The sequence below is a fragment of the Erpetoichthys calabaricus genome, chromosome 11, assembly GCF_900747795.2.
Source record: "Erpetoichthys calabaricus chromosome 11, fErpCal1.3, whole genome shotgun sequence".
In the NCBI taxonomy this organism is placed as follows: domain Eukaryota; kingdom Metazoa; phylum Chordata; class Cladistia; order Polypteriformes; family Polypteridae; genus Erpetoichthys; species Erpetoichthys calabaricus.
The window spans coordinates 73651928-73672280 of NC_041404.2; the positions used below are offsets into that span (position 1 = coordinate 73651928).

General features: G+C 39.7%; 1 protein-coding gene across 6 annotated transcripts in view; it reads right to left on the minus strand.

Moving 5' to 3' along the window:
- si:dkey-151g10.3 (serine/threonine-protein kinase WNK3) overlaps nucleotides 1–20353 on the minus strand; it is a 343184-nt gene that overhangs the window by 286751 nt on the left and 36080 nt on the right. For all 6 annotated transcript variants that reach the window (XM_051933579.1, XM_051933582.1, XM_051933581.1 and 3 more), the window contains exon 2: nucleotides 6790–7671. In XM_051933579.1, coding sequence (XP_051789539.1) covers nucleotides 6790–7443 — 654 coding nt within the window. In that variant the 5' untranslated portion in view covers nucleotides 7444–7671. The remainder of the gene's footprint in view (nucleotides 1–6789; nucleotides 7672–20353) is intronic.

Consider the following 20353-nt stretch of genomic DNA (forward strand, 5'->3'; position numbering starts at 1 on the left):
GACACTGCAGTATAGGTGTCATTAGAGATCACTGTTTGCATTGGTAAAAATAATTATTTCCATTAACTTTTGCATTAGCAATTAGTGTTTATGTGTGTCTGAGCAGAACAGCTTTAGTCAGATCACTAGTAAGCCCGCGATTCGCTAGCGAATCGGAAATCCATGAATGGCAATCAGTTTCTGTTCCATCCGATATCTGGATGGATGACATATCATGGAGGGTGGGTGCGTCTGGGGAAATGTCATTTAACTACATATGCATATCTGTAGTAAGGTGGTCTCGTTTTGTGGAGACGTGATTCCGTTGCCTTTGCTTTTACCGACTGCTGGCAGAGTGGAGCACAACAGGTTCAGTTTACAGGCTGTGGTGTTCGTGTGCCAGCCACTGAGTCTGGGAAGCCGCTGGGTTAGAGTTTGTGACCGTTATGTGATCTATACTACTGGCACAGTGAATTAGAGCAGGTGTAGCTCATGCGTTGTAGGCGCCTGCGTTCATCGTGTGTATCCATGCGGGCTCATTTTTGTATTTCCGTTAGTTGAGCTGTTTGTTTTTGGACCTGTGACTCCGTTAGCTATACGGCGTCTACTGTTAAGAATTAACTTACGTTTAATACAGAGCGCTCGTGTATTGTTTCTTTCCATCTGGTGGCGTGTCTGTGTTTTCTGTGGCTGGACTGTTAATAATGTATTACTGTAATACTGTAATGTGATTGAAATATGCTGTGTAGTGTGGATGTTTGGGGTTTTCGTACTGTAATCCAACCTTCGAATCCTCTCGTTTCTTTTTTTGGTCTGTGGCGGGCTCGTTGCAGTGCGGCAGTGCGCGTGCGCCTCGATGTGCCCAGCGCCCAGCACCCTGCGTCCATATCCGGTTTACAACCTTCGGTTAGTAAGATGGATTAGCATTTCTTCAATATTGCACATCCAAACCTTTCTCATTCAGCCACAGAAAAGCAACAGAACATGTGAATTTCATATTACCATATTTGCAAACATCTTCTTAGATGTGAGTTGAGAAAGATGGGGAGGATATCATTATTCACTTGTGTCACACACATGCACATGGGAGGCAGCTAAAGGGCCTGAATGAGAGTATTTCCACACCAGACAAGGGGGTGGTGGAGAACACTGACTCTTTATCTCACTTCTCTGCAAATAAGTTACGGGAAATTCCGCCTGGCCCAGATGAGGTCATTACCGTCTCCGGCCCAGATGATGCCACTTCTGGTTCCGGCCCCATTGATGACGTCACTTCCTTTGTTTGCCTTTAAAACCACCATCTTGATATTCTCAAATCAGCTCTGATGTGGACACTAACCTGTACTATAATTATACATCCAATTCTGCAGCCAGGAAAACAATATACAGGTGGCTTCCCCAAACCTTTTGGTGTCTTTTAGTCAAGTTTATGACAACTCGCGTGGTCAGAAGGATGATGGACTTACTGAAGCACCAGGACCCAACGTATAACCAGGTGGGAAAGTACCGTGGCCGAATTTCTGGGTGGGGAGTTCGTCCCGTGGTTTGTAAAGACCTGGTACAGGCTCCGCTGCCTGTACACATAACCAGGCAAACTAAGCAACACGGGGAGTTTGTGGGAGGGGCTCACAGGATTGGGCTGGTCCAGAAGAGGGAGGAAATAGGGGCTTATTATGCTGTCTCGGAGGAGAGTGCCCCCCCAAGGCAGAGCCCTTGGCTAAATGGGGGGGCGGGGGTGGTACTCCAGACGAGCAGGTGAGAAAAATACCTGCTACCTGCTCCTACATAGCCTTCCAGAGTACTTCACCCAGCTGGTCTGAGGACAAGTTTCAAAACATAGTAGAGCTCATGGAGCTGATAGAAACAGCTACGAAGGCCTCACAATCTGGGAGGGCAGAAGAGTTCCTTAGTCAAACCCAGATGGATTATGTCCCAACAAATCTGGCCTCACCACTACAAACCAGAGTTTGCGCCAAAGTTCCCGAATCCGTGGACGCGCAACCTAGTTGGGAATGAGAAGCAATGCAGATGGAGGGGGAATGAAGGGTGTTGAGCTCTAACTAATCCCCTAGCGATTCCGCATACTGGAGTGGTGATCGTAAATGGATTTAAATTTGACTCCAGCAGCAACATTTCCATTGTAGCTTGCCGGTATATGCTACGTGACAGTGGCTAAAAATTAAGACTAGTCTAACTGGCATCCACAGAGAAACACACTGGTACAGGTCTGCCTCCTGTATCATCAGTTGTGAAGGATCGCTTAAGAGTTTAACTGTAGCGGTCCTTCAGAATCCACCTTTCCTGGTGATACTGGGGTGGGACTGGTCTAAAAGTAAAAGCAGTTTAGCACATTCCACTCCCAAGTCACATTTAGACCTAGTTGTAGACAGAGATGATACCTCTCAAGCTGCCTTCACACCGTGTAACCCACCGGCGGAGAAAGAAGATGAACCACTCAGTGTGACGTGGCTATTCCTGGGCTGTCGCAGGCAAAAACGTCATCAGTCATTGACGCAGCGACATGGGAGGAAACCATGCCCCTTGAGGTTGGTCCTGACCCTCTCTCCATATTACAATATCAGTTTAAAGAGACACCGGCTTATTTTAAAAGGGAACAGTATAATGATGATTCCCTTAAGTTTGCAAAAAATTCATTGGTTCTTATCAATGGCCAATCACTCATCAGCTTATGCCACAAGGTCCTCACTTTGTTGAAGAAAGTTACCTTTTGTATCAGGTAGCGGAGCATGAGGGGGAGGTATGGAAGTTGTTGGTGATTCCGTGAACCTAACGGCGGCATGTCTGTGAGTTGGCACACGCCCACCTCCTAGAAGGCCATCTGGGCACTGAGAGGACTTTGGAGCGGATCAAGCTTCGATTTTATTGGCCAAGAATTAATGAGGAGGTTCATCACTTTTGCACGTCTTGCCCAGAGTGTCAATTGTGACAAATTCCTAGGAGGGACCGTGCTCCTCTCATTCCCATTCCCCTGATGGATATCCCATTTGAAAGGATTGGGGTAGACTTAGTGAGACCCCTGGAGCCCTTAGCTAGAGGACACAAATATATTTTAGTCCTCATAGATTATGCTACCCGATATACTGAAGCTATTCCATTGCACTCAGCCACGTCTAAAGCCATCGCACAGGAATTGGTAGGGGTCTTTGCATGAGGCGGCAACCCTAAGGAAATCCTGACGGACCAAGGGACGCCTTTCACCTCGGAGATGTTCAGCGAAACAGCCAGATTACTTGAAATAAAGCATCTGAATACTACAGTGTATCATCCTCAAACCAACGGTGTAGTGGAGAGGTTTAATCGGACTCTCAAACAAATGATTCACATGGTGGTCAGCGAGGATGGAAAGAACTGGGATCAGCTCCTCCCCCTCATCCTTTTTGCATATCAGGAAGTCCCACAAGCCTCTACGGGCTTCTCCCCTTTTGAATTATTGTATGGATGACAACTCTGGGGCATACTGGAAATTTTAAAAGAAGGGTGGGAGGAAGAGGCTCTTCCCTTGACAAATATATTAGAATATGTTGTGTAATTACATGATAGATTTGGGAAAATTCATCCACTACTTAAAAGTCGCATGGAAAAAGCACAAGCACCACAGGCCCCGATATTACAACCGAGGCACGTCTCTCCGGGAATTCCACCCAGGAGATCGGGTCATGGTCCTTGTTCCTACCTCCCATTCTAAGTTACTAGCCCACTGCCAACGTCCATATGAAGTTAAGGAGAGATAAGGGCTCGTCAATCATTTGGTGAAACAACCCAATCATTGGCGGAGCAAGCAGATATTTTGCAATGACTTCCGTGAACTTAATTAAGTCTCCCAGTTTGATGCCTATCCGATGCCATTAGTGGACGACCTCCTCAAGAGGGTAGGACAGGCTAAATATTTGACCACTCTGAACATGACAAAGGGGTACTTAGCAGGTTTCTTTAACGGACTCCACAAAGGCTAAGACTGTGTTTAGCATCCCCAGTGGTCATTGACAGTATTGTATTCTTCCCTTTGGGTTACATGGGGCCCCTGCAACTTCCCAGCAGGTAGATAAAGTGCACCAGCCTCATAACTTATATAGTGCTGCCTGCCTGGATGACGTAGTCATCTGTTCCAGCACGTGGGAAAAACACTTGCTGCAAGTCCGAGCAGTATTACGGACACTTGTTAAGATGGACTTCGGATTAATCCCAAGAAATGTTTCTTTGGATTAAACAAAGCCAAATATTTAGGCTACCAGGTGGGTCGGGGTACCTATGAGGCTACAGTACTCCAAGGTAGATACCATATTAAAATGGCCCCATCCACGATCCAAGTCCAAGCCTTTCTTGGCTTAGCTGGTTACTACCACTGGTTTGTGTGCCGATTTTCTGAGAGAGTGGCGCCCTCGACTGATTTAACAAAGAGGAGGACCCCAAACAATATTGTATGGACTGACACTGACACTGCATTTAGTGACTTGAAACTGGCCCTAATGTCCGCTCCTGTCTTGAAAGCTCCTAACTTTTCACTCGCTTTCATTCCCCAGATGGAGGCTTCAGACACAGGTCTTGGGGCAGAGTGTTAATGGTGTTGAACACCCCATCACGTTCCCAAGTCGGAAACTGTTGGAGCAAGAAACCAGGTATGTGGCGGTGAAGCGGGAAGCCTTGCCGTTTAAATAGGCAATTGGGTGGGGAATTCACCCTTGACACGGATCATGCGCCATTACAGTGGACGGCTCTACACAAGAAGTCGAATCCGCGGGTCAGTAGGTGGTTTCTTGACCTACAGCCTTACAAGTTTTCACTCGTTCATCATCGAGGTTCTCTTCACCCCAACGCAGATGCTCTTTCTCGGGTTCATGACCTCTTCGCCAGGAACGCTCAACCCAATGGGTCTGGGCTGAGTGGGGGGCCTTGTTAAACATGTGCATATGGGAGGCAGCTAAAGGGCCTGAATGAGAGTAATTCCACATCAGACCAGGAGGTGATGGAGAACACGGACTCTTTATCTCACATCTCTGCAGACCAGTTACAGGAAATTCCGCCTGGTCCCAATGACATCACTTCCATTTTCGGCTCTGATGGCGTCACTACCGTTTTTTCCCGGCCACATTGATGCAGACACTTCCGGTCCCAGACCCACTGATGACGTCACTTTCTCCATTTGCCGTTAAAACCGCCATCCTGACATTCTCAAATCAGTTCTGTTGTGGACTCTAACCTGTACTATCATTATACAGTAATCCCTCCTCCATCGCGGGGGTTGCGTTCCAGAGCCACCTGCGAAATAAGAAAATCCGCGAAATAGAAACCATATGTTTATATGGTTATTTTTATATTGTCATGCTTGGGTCACAGATTTGCGCAGAAACACAGGAGGTTGTAGAGAGACAGGAACGTTATTCAAACACTGCAAACAAACATTTGTCTCTTTTTCAAAAGTTTAAACTGTGCTCCATGACAAGACAGAGATGACAGTTCCGTCTCACAATTAAAAGAATGCAAACATATCTTCCTCTTCAAAGGAGTGCGCATCAGGAGCAGATCATGTCACAGAGATAGAGAAAAGCAAACAAATCATTAGGGCTGTTTGGCTTTTAAGTATGCAAAGCACCGCGGCAGCTCACACCCCCTCAGTCAGGAGCAGAGAGAGAGTTTGTTTTTCAATCAAAAATCAATACGTGCCCTTCGAGCTTTTAAGTATGCGAAGCACCGTGCAGCATGTCGTTTCAGGAAGCAGCTGCACAAAAGATAGCAACGTGAAGATAATCTTTCAGCATTTTTAGACGAGCGTCCGTATCATCTAGGTGTGCGAACAGCCCCCCTGCTCAATCCCCCTACGTCAGGATCAGAGAAAGTCAGCGCAAGAGAGAGAGAGAAAAGTAAGCTGGGTAGCCTCTCAGCCATCTGCCAATAGCGTCCCTTGTATGAAATCAACTGGGCAAACCAACTGAGGAAGCATGTACCAGAAATTAAAAGACCCAATGTCCGCAGAAATCCGCGAACCAGCAAAAAATCCGCGATATATATTTAAATATGCTTACATATAAAATCCGCGATGGAGTGAAGCCGCGAAAGGCGAAGCGCGATATAGCGAGGGATTACTGTACATCCAATTATGCAGCCAGGAAAACAATATACAGATGGCTGCCCCAAACCTTTTTTTTTGTCAAGTTTATGACACTGGTTAGTTAAATGTTTTAAGCTGAACTAAAATAGCTATGGGTTATCATGTATTAATCATCAGTTGTTAATCAGCACTTTCTGCACATTTCTTACTCCACGCCGGTGGGTAAAAATCACACTTAAATTAAACCAGAAAAAAGTGAAATTTCACACAATTTTGGACATTAACTTCTTATAATTTCAGAACAATGTGCATGTAATTCATAAGGACCAATTTACCAACAGCTTTAGAAACTGCACTCAGTTCCAAGTTAAATGCAGACATTAAATCAATTAGGATTGAAGGGAGTCCTGTTAAGTTTGGATGCTTACTACTGGTTTTTAATTAAAGAGGAGTGTTTACTATGACTAACTAGGAAAGTCAGTCAAAATTTCAGCTTACTTTTAACAAGGTTTTTATTTGCCCACAGCTTGACTGTCCCTTATACTGCCCCACAATTGGCCTTAAAAGACTAAGGAGAGATATCAGAAGGAAAAGCACTGGAAATTACAATGAAACATTGTCATAATTAAAAAATAAGGTTAAATGGAACTTTAAATTTAAATAGTAAAATCTTAAAAAGTAAACATTTTTTAAAAAATGTAACATTTAAGATCAGTATTCAAAAATTAAAAAAAGAAGCTTGCCTGTAGTTCACACCAGGCCACTTCCACTGAGGTTTCTGTATCAAGACCTTTGTAGACAGTTTTGAATGCACCTCTTCCAAGCTCAATGTCAAATTTCAAGAATCTGCCACCAGGTGAGGTAGCAACAGCTTCAGTCTCTGCCTCCTCTTCCAACTCCCTCTCAGTCCTCGTTTTGGAAGATGCTGTAGTAGAAACCTCTTTGTTACAATGATTTTGGTCTGTAGAAAGGGAATTTGGTGTGCAAATGTTAATCGATGACATCCCTGGCTGCTGATAATTACCGATTCCACTACCTGTGCCACCTGAGAATACATTATCTGTATCAAAGGTTTCAGTGACAACACTGCTAATTCCAATGATATCTTGTTTACCAGAGCAGAGAGGATCATCAACATCATCCTGTTCACAGATCTCAATACTCTTCCTGAAGAAGCGCTTGTTTTCTTTCCTACCATTTGAGGTCAGAGATCCTGAACTAGAAGTCACCTGGTTGTTGCTCTGTCTTGCATTATTTAACTCGCTATCCATGGTTTCATTTTCCTGTGAGACAGTCGGTCTTTCACTGCCTTGTTCTGGATTCTGGACCTGCAGATTTACTCCATCAGATTTCCCACCATCTCCTGTGTCTGTGGGCTCACCAGGATCTGTTGCCATTGAGAGTCCCTTCTGCTACCGTATGGTTTTACAGAATGTCAAGCTCTTACACACTTCTTGTGCTGTACATTGAAGAGTCCACCTTTATAACCCTTCCTCAACTTCATGACATCTTCACATTGGGGATAATTATGACAGCTGAAATACTTTTAAGCTGAGAGACCACGGTCTTGAAGCAATATTATTATAGATTTTCACTTAAGTTGAAGCCAAATCCTTCAGTGAGATCTAAAGAAAAATATAAATATATGTTATATATATTTATATATAATATATAAACAACTTGCTTATTAATATACAATTTAAAACTATCAGTAAACAACTTGCTTATTAATATACAATTTAAAACTATCAGTAAACAACTTGCTTATTAATATACAATTTAAAACTATCAGTAAAAATTGTTTAAGAATTTTACCATATGAAATAAAAAATATGGTCCTAACCATCTTAGAAAATGAAAAAAATAAGACAGTCTTGTACCACTTTTGCATACTAATATATCCAGAATTAAATTGCTTGCTTGTTCTGCATTTAAAATTCTTCCTTTCCACTCTTTATTCCACAAATCAAAACAGAACTAGAAATGCATTTTAACTTACAGAAAAGCCTAATATACCGGCAGAAAGAAAAATCAATAAAAATACATAATTGGTGATACTGAATTAGAGGGATACAGCTTTTCTAGTTCAATATTTTTCAAATTTTTTTGCTGTCATAACCCACTTTTTCACAGTGTTTTTTGCTACCCAAGAGGCAACTCAATCATGATCAACAGAGCAGATCCCCCTTGGTTAATCGAAGTCAAACGTCAGAGTTTGTTCCCCTTGGTTAGTCAACGACAATAGTCAGAGTATGGGGTTATGGATGATTAAAATGAACAGAAGAAACTCAACTATGGTACCCACCATAGGCACCCCGCGACCCACTTTTGAGAAAATATCAATATAGTCTCCAAACTTTTTTCCCCCTCAAGAATCACATTTGCATCAAACGAAAGGCCAGAGACATTGGAAGAATGGGTAGACAGTAAGATATTCATAAAAATATATCATAATATTCAAATTAACAAACATAATGAAATGCATGCTGTCAAATTTAACAAGATATTTGGAATTGCCTCTGTGACAGGGTTGTCCAATTCTGGTGCAATCTTCAATACCCTAGGATCAAAATTTGTTTAAGATACAAAATTTAGTTTTTGAAAAACTAGGGGGCTTCACCCCCTGCTCACTTCGCTCGGCAACACCCCGGCATGCTCTATGCACCAGTCAATTTGCGTCTCCGACACTCACATATCTTTTAATTCTCACGGTTAGGCCTCTTCATTTTTGAACCTCTTTATGGTGTTCTACTTTGTCTTCTACTCTTTGTCTTTTATTTCTGACCCCGCTTGGAGCTGAGAGAGCAGGAACTGTGCTTCACAATTGCATTCAAACGAATGAAAAGACAGACCTCTTCATTGGGAAGAAACACTACTTTTCTCTGATGGCAACATGAATTAGACTATCCACAAGTCTAATAACTACATACTTGTCATATCACCTATGTCAATATATCTCTTTTCGCTGTTCCGGTATTTCACCAAGTAATAATTTCTGCTTGTTAGAACTAATGTGATCTTTACCATCAGTTTTTTTGAGATGGTTGTAAATGTTTGAGAGGAGGACAGGACTTGTCAAAATCTTTTGGCAAAAAGTCTTGTCTCACGGGACCTGAAATTATCTCTCGTGGGAGCTGAAATCATCTCCGAGAAAGTCTTGTCCCAGGATTTCCTTTTATAATAGAAATGTTTTTCATACAAATGTTGAGGCAAAGACAGAAAACATTCTACAAGTAAATTTTCAAAAGCTCTTTAAACACTATCAAAGCAATGATTATAATCCTTTTTTCTTAAATGTATCAGTATTCAAATCATTCATAGCAAGGTCAGTTAATTCAGTTTTAACTCAAGGTAACAGTCTTCAATTGCAAAAGGATTTTTTAACAGTCTAATTTGTTCTTTCAGATACTGTTAAAAACTGTTAACTGCCAAATTTTTTAAAAAAATGAATTTTAGTTTTTACATATGACTTAGTTATGTAGAATGTGTAGAAAAAAAAAATCCCCAACAATGTAACTAGAGTTACATCAGTGGTTATGGACATTTTATGTTTCAGTGAGATACAAACTACTTCTGAGTATTCTTTAATTTTTACAGCTGTGGTTTTTAGAGTATATTTATTATACAACTAGTGGGCTTTCCCCCTGCTCACTTTGCTCGCCAACCCCCCTTGCCTGCACTACACGCCAGCCACTTCATGTCTCTGCCGCTTGTGTTGTGAAGAGGGGGGCTGAACGCACCCCAAGGAGACACGGTCGCTCCTCCAAAACCCCCTCTTAAAATGGTGATACAATGGGAAACAAATAGTTTTGTTTCTTTTACCTCCTCTTTGCTCGATCAGCTGCTGGCTTGCTGCTGCTGCAATGCCGTGTGATCTGCATCTCGTGCGGCATGTCAAACATTTAAAAGCAGGGGTGCGGAAATCCAACGCCCGACTCGTCCGACACAGGTAAATTGATCGTCGGACAAGCGTGTTTTTCTGTTTCAGTTGTCCACGGACAAGTGCAATTTTCTGGAGAAAAATATATGTGCTGTGCAGGGCACATTTTACCACTACTTTCACATTTTAAACATTTGGGTACGTACTTTGTGCGGAAACAGTCTACTTAGGCATGTTCTTTATGTCTCAAATTGGTCTTCAATATTGTTTACAAAATGACGGCTGATTTTTCAAAGGGGAAGCACTCTTACGGTCTTACATAAGTATTTTACCCTAATACGTACACGCTTGGAGATGCGGTCATTTTTTTCATGCTGACGTTACGATGTAATCTGATGATTTTTCATTATAATCAATAACTTTTATATATTACCAGTAACGGCGTACTGCACGATAACATGCAGTGAATAAATACACTTGACTTGAGCATTCCTAGTTTTCATCCTCTTTCTCTGTACATTTAGCATTCATTTGCTCAAAGGTTGATGCGCTTGCTGCTTCCTGAGCAGCACTTCTTTTCTCCACCGTAGCAGCCCGCTGCTTCTCTTCTTTCGTTGGCATCTTTTCGCATTAAATCTGATTAAGTTAGTTTTTGTGTTGCGATTACTTAGTACGTTTTCTTTAATTTTTCACTTAAACTGGCACTGTCTTCAATCTGCCGCAAGAATGATTAGCGAATGTGGTGGGGAATGAGAACGGCTCCCATACGCATGCGCCGCCCTGCTGCGCACTGCCGAGAGTTGATTCAACAATAAAATAAAATAAAGAGTAATACAAATCATCACCCCGAAAGCGGATAGTAGATGTCACGTAGTATACTGTATGTGTACCAAATTTCAAGTCAAAAGGTGAAATGGTTTGCGAGCTACAGGTGATTTAAAATCCTGGACAGACAAATGAACAGCCACGGTAGCGTATTATAGAAGAAGATTGATAAAATTCATTGTTTCTACATAAAAATGCAGTCATTTTACTTACAATACAATTGTTTTCACCACATAACAAAGCTTGTTAGGCAGTTAATCTTCCCTGAAATTTGCGATTTCGTGTAGGTTATGATATATTGAGGAGTTAAGAAATTTATTGCGTGACATCATCAATTTTGATGAGCTGTCAATAGATCGTTTTTGATTAGCGAATATTTCATATAAAACAAGTTGGTTTCGTGCTGTCAGTTTATTAAAAATAAAGAAGAATACATTCTAACGGTTTCCAAAGGTTATGAAATATCTATAAAAATCTTCACTGTAACTGTAGTATGTGAAACAGAACTAGTGTAGCTATAATGAAGGCATTGTTTATTAGTGAGTTAAAATGATAAGGGAATCTTTTATAAAATGTTCTAGAGCAAGATGGCAAAATACTACTCCCTGAAAGAACTTATTTCAGTTTTAAAATGGAAGGCAGTTTTGGTATCAATAAAAGAGATCAGAAAAAATAAACTATTTTTCACTTTTGTTATTTGTTTATGGACAAGTGAATTTAACTGGCGGACAAGTGGATTTTCTAAGTTTACTTGTCCGTGGACAAGTAGAAAAAAATTTGATTTCCACACCCATGAAAAGCCTGTACAGCAACTGCGTTTGTCAACTACTCTCTCTTTTATTTCCGGCCCAGGGCATGGTTAAATCTGTTGGCACAAAGTCTTGTCTTGCGGGACGTGAGTTCTTGATATTTTTTAGTTTATAATTTAAAAACGGAGTAAGAATCTAAAAATCTAACATCATCACATTAAAGTTAGATAATTTCTGAAAAGAATTATACCAAACATATATATGTAGGTTTTAAAATAAGCCAGATTTAAAGCGTGACAAAAAAGTGACATAAAATCGTTGCACTTTTAGGCTTAGGATTTTATCATACTTGGGGGCTTGTCCCTTGCTCGCTTTTTCCCAGGGACACGCTATCTCTATTTAAAAAAAAAAAAAAAAAAATTTGCGATGAGACATGATCTTTGGAAGAGAGACACAGAGACACTTTCATGTCCCACGAGACAGACAAGGTCACATCATACTTACACCCTTTGGAAGCAAGTCCCATGATACACATGCAGAGCAGGTTAGAGATAATGGAAGACAAAAAAATGTTAAGATCGAGTTAAGATCGCATTAGCACAAACAAATGGAAAATATTACTCAGTGAAACAACGAAACAGTGAAAAGAGAGTGCATAGTGTTTGAGGAAGTTCTTTGGGACAAGAGAGACAAGGCAGTGAGACAAAAGGACAGCTGCTGTACAGGCTTTTAAACGTTCGAAGCACCGTGCGAATTGCAGATCTCGTGGCACAGCAGCAGCAGCAATCCAGCAGCTGATCGAGAAAAGAGGAGGTAAAAAAAAAAAAAACACAACTATGTGTTTCCCATTGCATCACCATTTAAAAGGGGTTTCGGAAGACTGGCCGTGTCTCCTGGGGGTGCTTCCACCCCACCTTTTCACAATGGAGCGTAGCGCTGGTGAGGGGGAGAGGGGTGGCGAGCAAAGCCCCCTAGTGTGTGTGCGTGTGTGTGCATATAGTAGATATCAGACCAACAGTAACTAACGACAGACCTCACAGAAGATTTTCACCAGAAATGGTGATAACTAGGATTGTTATTTTCCTCTCCTTCACTGCCAAATGGCTATATGTCAATTATTACACTAACAAGCCTTCTTCGCTGTCAGTAATTTACGTTAATATTCTGGACACCGATTACTGATTAGTAAGGAAGATAAATTGAGCGACTTTATTATTGCAGTGGGATATTTGTATGCAGAAGGGTAATACAAAAACATAAGACATTCAGTGAGTATACATGCGTTTTAAAAACCCTGTTATTCACAGAAACATGGTTTCTAAAATGTCACGTGAACCCTTATTATGATTAGAGAAGCCAGGTTAGGGGTTTATAAGAAACCAGGTTAACAGACAGATTTCTCTGCACGTAACCCGGTTATTTATGCCATGAAAACTCTTGACTAATTTTCTACTCTGTGCATGTCCGCTGCACTCTGTTCGCCTGATGTGGATGGTCACGCAAAACCAAAGAAAAATTTCTTGAGGTAAATGGTCAGGCAACCTCATTATTCTTTCTACTGGTTAAAATAATCTGTCTCAATATTTCAGAAATCGCTAAATTTATGTTGATGAGCTCAACGTATAGTGCTATGCTCAGCAACAAAATCTCAGGAGCAGTAACTTGTTAGATGTAATGTTTTGCATAAAGAATCAGAAACATGGAGCAGTAACTTGTTAGATGTAATGTTTTGCATAAAGAATCAGAAACATGCAAACATTCATAAAGAATTCTAAACTTTATGTCACATTACAGCAACTCAAAACTGGAAGAATTTTTTTTGTATTCAGCCGAGTACTGGTAGGGACTGCGATGTACCTCTGGAATGTCTATTAACATGACAGAAGGGTTCTACTAGTTATTCGAGGTTATATATGTTTATGTAGCTAGGTGATGTCTAAACATGGAAAGGTATACAGCGTATCTTCAAAATGTGCAACATGCATTGTTCTGTTTGCAATTGGGATGCCTTTCCCTTTCTCCCACTACTGTGCACTCACTCTCAACCAGAAAAAGCAGCACGGCAGGCACAAATTGTACAAAACAACTATAATGCAGCTTGCCTCATACAACTGATTCTGCCTGTTTTTAGCCTTTCAGCATCATTAACGTGTGGGAAAAAAAAAAGTAAAAAGGAATCTGAATGGTGGACAAGGTGAATTTTACTCACCTAGGTAATCCACGTGTATGCGGCACAGAGTAAAACAGTTTCACGGTTACAAAGAAGTGTGTTCACCTCCCATTACAGCAAATCTCAAGTAGTAAATGACCCATATAAAGAAAGATTACATTTATGAATAATTATCTATAAAGAAAGATTACATTTACGAATAATTATCATTTTAATGTTAATCTACAGGAAGAAAGAACACACAGTCCTCAAATGAGAGATTTGTTTAATATAGGAATAAAAACAAAAAATATCCAAACCAAATACAGAAAAGTTGGAGAACTATAAGTAGGAGAAACCACTTGCCAAAAACAAGATGCAAAGCCACTCCTCTGCGGAGGGATTCTACACACTCTGAAACAGAGAGATAATCCTGCACACCACTAATGTGAAAGTGTACATTCAAATTACTCTATAAAAAGAAACAAACTACAAAAACAACAGCAAAAGCACTCATGGGCTCCTGGGCTCTTAGTTAGAAAGCCACAACAATGATGACACTGCTGTAAGAACAAAGAGAGGGAGCTGTAAGCACGCAAACCCTTCAATTTTAAAATGTTTTTAAAAAATTGCTTATTCTTCTTTTACAAAAACTAAAAAATTCAGCAACATACCACTGTGCGCACCACCAACCTACCAACACACCTGTAACCAGAAAAGACAGCATAGCTGCAAACGATACTGTCCATGCTTGAAATGGTTAACTTCCCCAAAAATGACTGGGGCTTGGAAATGCTATATAATTACAATTAACCCTAACACAGGGTGACATTTAATGATCTGCCTTACAGCGTTTAGCCCAAATAACTCTAGTGAACAAATTAACATTATAATGCAAAAAATCATGAATATTTCTAAGCGTTTTACTACTCTAATTCATCAATACTCATGAGTTGGGCGGAGCCTTCAACCAAAACACAATGGCATGTAAATGAAAAGTTGTAAAGGCAAGTTATAGAACAAACCGAAACTGAACCATTAGTTGAATGAAGTGATAGTGAATGTGAATTAGTCAAACTTATGCATATGGCACTATATGACCGAATTGTATGCCAGGTGAATTTTGTCACCTGACGATTCACTTTGGTGCAAGTAGGTGCACAGCAAAAAGGCAAAATGATTGCAATCAAGTAGAAAGACAAGGAAGCAAATTTATTATAGTTAACGAAAACTAAAATCGAAACTGAAACTATTATTAAAAAAAACATTTTCATATAACTGAAATAAAATAATTAAAGTTGAAATGAAAAAAATAAAACTATTAAAGTAGCTGAAAAGACTAACTGAAATAAAAAAAAAAAAAACCTCTTACTTTTCGTTTTTGAATGAATATTCATGCCATTAGTCTTTAACCCTTGTAACTTTTAACTCTAAAACAGAAAGTCCACCACGAGCCTCCCGCATATATTCATCCAGTGAACTGCAGCTGGTGATGGAGGGCGGGTGTTAACACAGCATTTGCGGTGCCAGAGTAAGCCGACTATGGGCGTGTAAAGCATGTAAAATAAAAAGCGATTTACTGTACTGTGCCACGTTTCTTTCAGCTCCTTGTATATCGAGATGTAATTCAAACATCTGAAATCAGAATGTGCTGGTCAAAAAACCTTTACTGTATGGACAGAAAAATCACAAGTTAGTAACGTTTCAGTTTATTTCTCAGGTGCCTGTGTTTTGTTGACAATAATTCACCTGCCGCTTCGCACAGGAGAAATCCTTTCTGAAAATAAAACGGCATTGATCGAGAGACTGACGGTCAACATACAAGATCAGCATATTGATGCTGACCAATCACTTTTGCTTTAAAAAAAGTGAAAAAGTGATACAAACCTTGTAAAATTCCTGAGTTGGCATTGTCTCTACTGAACTGCAGGTAGGTGAAGAGAGTCTGACAACTAGCAAAAAACTAAACATACTAATGTGTTTTTGTATTTATTCTATATTTATTAATTTATTTTTTAGTTTATATTCACAGCTCAAAATACCTGTGACAACTAATAACAATATTGGAATAGGAAGTTAAAAAGATTCTCTTTTTATTTACCAAAAATATTTCCTGTAAACAGTTGAATTCTACAAGTATTCTGTACTGCTACATAAAGGCTGCCAAAAAACTTAAAAGTAGGATTCTAAAATCCAAAAAAAAAAATCCACTGCCTCCTAAAAAGGATTTTACATACATTATATCCAAATCAAGTAACACTGATGTGTGGAAATGGTGTACCTTTATAAACTGGAGGAAATGGACAAGTGTCGTGCAACAAATATATTTCAGTTGCAACTGCTCCTGCACATATAAATTTAAAACCAATCATTCTTACTGTTGCCATCTTAAACCACAAGAACCTTGGCCAAATGTTCTGTATGAAGCACTGTCTAAACTTACCAGAGACTCCTCTTATCTATCTGTATACTAGTAAAGGCTACTAAATGATCAGAGAGTAAAGACCTACATTTAATGCACCATACAGCAGAATATCTAATGTTGTCATTTATCACTACACTGGGATACTGTATGAAATGCTGAAGTCCAAATTGAGAACTTTCAGCAAAATAATTATTTTCCACGCAGACTATGTCCCAACTCCACAATCAACATACAGAATGTAATTTTTATTCATTTACTTAAAAATGTCATAGTATCTAAACAAGATATAATTATTATACCTTTTTTTTAAACTGCTTACTTTGAATAACATTATACTATTTTAAAAACATATTTAGATCCTACAAGATAATATTGAAAACAATGAACAACAAAATAAAAGTAAATATTTTAGCAAAAAATAAGTCAAATTAAAGGATTACTTTTCAAACACACCTTAATCTGTCAATTCACAAATGGCATTAATTTAAAAGTCCTTTGGATTCTTGTAGATGCATTAGGACTGCTCCACTGTTTGCAGGGGTACTCTTATTTATTTGTATATGATGGAATAGGAACATTTGTCCTTCACACCTATTCAAGAATGTATGATAGTTTGATGGTTTAAATACATAAATTTCACCTGTTGAATGATACTGTCTAGAATGTTTTCAACTTGCATTCAAGACCTGTAAACCCCCCCCCCCACACACACACAAAAACACAGTACATTCTCAGAACACCAGATTTTTGGCCACTTAACCATCATTACAGAGTTAAGCAAAATCATTAAGTGAAATACCATGCTTACTAAGTACAGCAAAACAAATACTGTCCTACACTATTGATGCATCCTTCTCAATTGATTTACTTAAAACATTTATTCTGTTGACAGATTTCCCCCACCCGATTTTCTATACCACTTTCCCAATTCAGAGACACAAATGCAGAAGCCTAAGCTTAAATCAGTTATAATGCATTAGCCAAACCTGGGCAAGTCAGGAGTTTATAGAAGCTCACTTACATACACACCCACACTAATATATGGTTAATTTTAAGTTGCAATTTTATACAAGATGTACATCATTACTGCTCTAAAAAGAAAATAATAAAAGAAACAAACAAAAAACTCCTGTTATTCTTCACTGCTTGAAAAAACAGCTTGAGCAGCCATGTCTTAGTAACTTCTCCAATTAAAAAATTAGACAGGGTTTATACTATGTACAAATGGACACATTTTTCTTAGAGCATTATCAATTAAATAAAATAAACTATTACAATTTCAAAAAAATATATACAGAAGCAGATTAATATATTTACAAAATCATGATTCAGTCTACATATAGTTGTGGAGTTGCAGTAGTTAGCAATTCTCTCTCATGTATCCAGGGTACCAGATTTGAAAAAAGTGTCAGATCTCTGCATTTATTGCACTCTGGGCACTCTAGATTTGTTTTTCAAAATTCCAAACAAATACATAATATGATGATTTGTGATTGTAAATTGACTCCAGGGTTTGTTCTTGACTTGCTGTCAGGAGAACCTTCGGCCTCCTACAACTCACTCATACTGACAGTATGTAAATTTCCCGTTGGGATTAATAAAGTATCTATCTGTCTATAACAAAACTTAATTTAGATGGATATCCTGCTTTGTTGGAGCTTATCATGACCAAGTGACACAAGATTGAAATGAAACACACACCCTTGCTTATTTAAACCAAGTCAGTTTACACATGCAAAACAACACATCTGGGATGAGAGAGAGAGAGAGAGAGAGATGCCATTCTAGTAGCTCAAGCACATCAACAAAAATTGTGAAATTATTAAAAAAAAAAAAAAGTGTCAGAAGGTATGTATAACGGCTTGCGTAGAATTCACACTAGAACATGGTGTACTACGGACAAACTGTAAATGTACACATGCACAAAAAAAATTCTGATGCATAAAACCATGCATAAGCAAAGTTCAACACACTATCCCTTTATAAATCACAATCAATGTGAATTTTAATGCATATGCCTACAGCCACATCCCCACTCCTCCCCAAATTTCACATATTTGAACATGCAGATCTATATAAAAAGCCCCTTCTTTTCAGTGTTTTGTTAAAAGACAATGGCAAAAGCGTGTGGAAAAAGAAGAATTCCAGTGAATGTGAAGTGGAGGCAAGGAAAAGCATACTATTTCTTGGCTTAAGCAGAGGTTTAAGAAACAAAAGGAAATTGATTAAGTGATACGGCATTGCGGAGACACATGAAAGTTCAAGATCAGAAAGTCGCACAGCGCCTGAAATAAAAAAAAAAGAAGTGGTCAGATATCAAAGTCGACATGAAAGGCAAGTCGCAGCCAACAATCTGTTTATTCTGTTTCAGACAAAAGCTGACCCCGTGCCAAGGACACAACTCCTGGCAGTGATGGTGGCTGCTGTGCCCAGCACATCTTCAGGCACACACCTCTGCCTCAGAAGCTGCTGGGCGACCATCTAGTTGTGTGCTGACGGACGCTGTTCTGGAGTAACAAAATGCAACAGTGGATGATGCAAGACATTTGGCCAATGAATACAAAGGCTATACTATGTGATTTTGACCACAAATTAAATGAATTGGTTAAAAAATAAATACTGCATCTGATTACCTGTTTTTACATTCTGCTAATTACATTCAAACAAAGTTTTAACACTGTCCGATTTTTGCTGATCATTTGGTGGGTCAGGTTCATCATACCGCATCTCTTCAGATACGGGCAAGCCAAGATTGTGTAACATATTATGCAGCATGCAACATGCTTGCACAATGCAACACCCTTTCTGTGGACTATACAGCAGCACCTTAACAGAGTGGAAATGCTTTCTATTTACATAAGCAAATTAATTCTCTGAAGGCGCCAGTGTAGTGTCGGCACCAGGTACCACAAGGGATATAGATTCTCTGCTCATTATATGGCTCTATGAGGTGACTCGCTATCCTTAAAAGGACTGCTTGCCTTTTGCTGCACTAGTTGGAAAAAGCACCTGTGACTGCAGAGTTGCTGTTTTTATAGGCTCTCCAGCTACAGATGGTATAATGCCAGCAAAATCTTTTGGTGATTCATCCCTGGCTGATGAAACTTGTCCAGCACACTTGCAACAGCAATGGGCATGTATGTAGCTGACCGTTCTGATTACATTTGGAAAATTGGACGTTGCTGCGAATTGCGCTTTGATATTGCTCAGTTAAACCACAGTGTAAGGAAGTCTTATATATCTGGATGACAAGCGGACAATACTATCCCATACAGCAGGCATGGTGTCACTCAATGATGATTGTGAAATACCTGATCAGTCAACAAGTTCACGTTGAAAAGTTCTTGTGGCTAAAAACCCGAGAGTGGATAGAATTTACAAAGCAGCATGTACAGCACAATTCCTCAAAGTCTGCCTTTGTAAAGTGGGCACCAGTTCAGCACACAGCTCCAAAAGGATAGCTCTTGGAAATCGAAGTCGACTTAGAAGCCAGTTACCATCATCTATAAACACACACTCTCTTCCAATTCTTCCATGTGGCCATTCTATATAGCATTGTATTATTACAGAATCAAGTGAATTAAATTTGTAAATGCTATGCAATTAATTTCGGTCTACTTGATAAATCTGGTATCATGGATGCAAATCTAAAAAAGAAAGGGACACCACACAGAAACAGTAGCACTGCTTTGACCCTAGGTGCCACCCACAGTGAAAATGTGAATGGTCTTACGCAAAGTTTAGTTTTTATATACCTCGAAGTGAGCATAGAAACAGGCATACACAACATTTTTGTGTGTACACACCGTTTATACATGAGGCCCCAGGTCATGAATCACTTGTGTTGACAACAGTGTTGTCAAGTCTCACAGCAGTAGGAACAAATAATCTTCTAAAGCTTTCTGTTCTACAGTGGCAGTCAGAGAAGACGACTGCTACTTTTACTTCTTCAACTGTCCACAATGTTGTGGAGAGGGTGAATGCTTTTGTCAAGGATGGCCTGTACCTTCTTCCCCATACACCTTTCCACCATCGTTCCCACAGAGTCCACAGTTCTACCTAGCACTAAGCCAGCCTACTTCACCAACTGGTCCAGCCAATTCGTGTTCTTATATGTCATAGTGCCTCCTGAACACATGGCAACAAAGATTGGGAGACTGGCAACAACTGTTTGAAAGAAAAAAAGACAACATTTCACTACATATGCTGAATCATCGTAGTCTTCTGAGGAAGAACAGCCTGTTCTGCACCTTCCTGTAGAGGACATCTGGGTTCACAG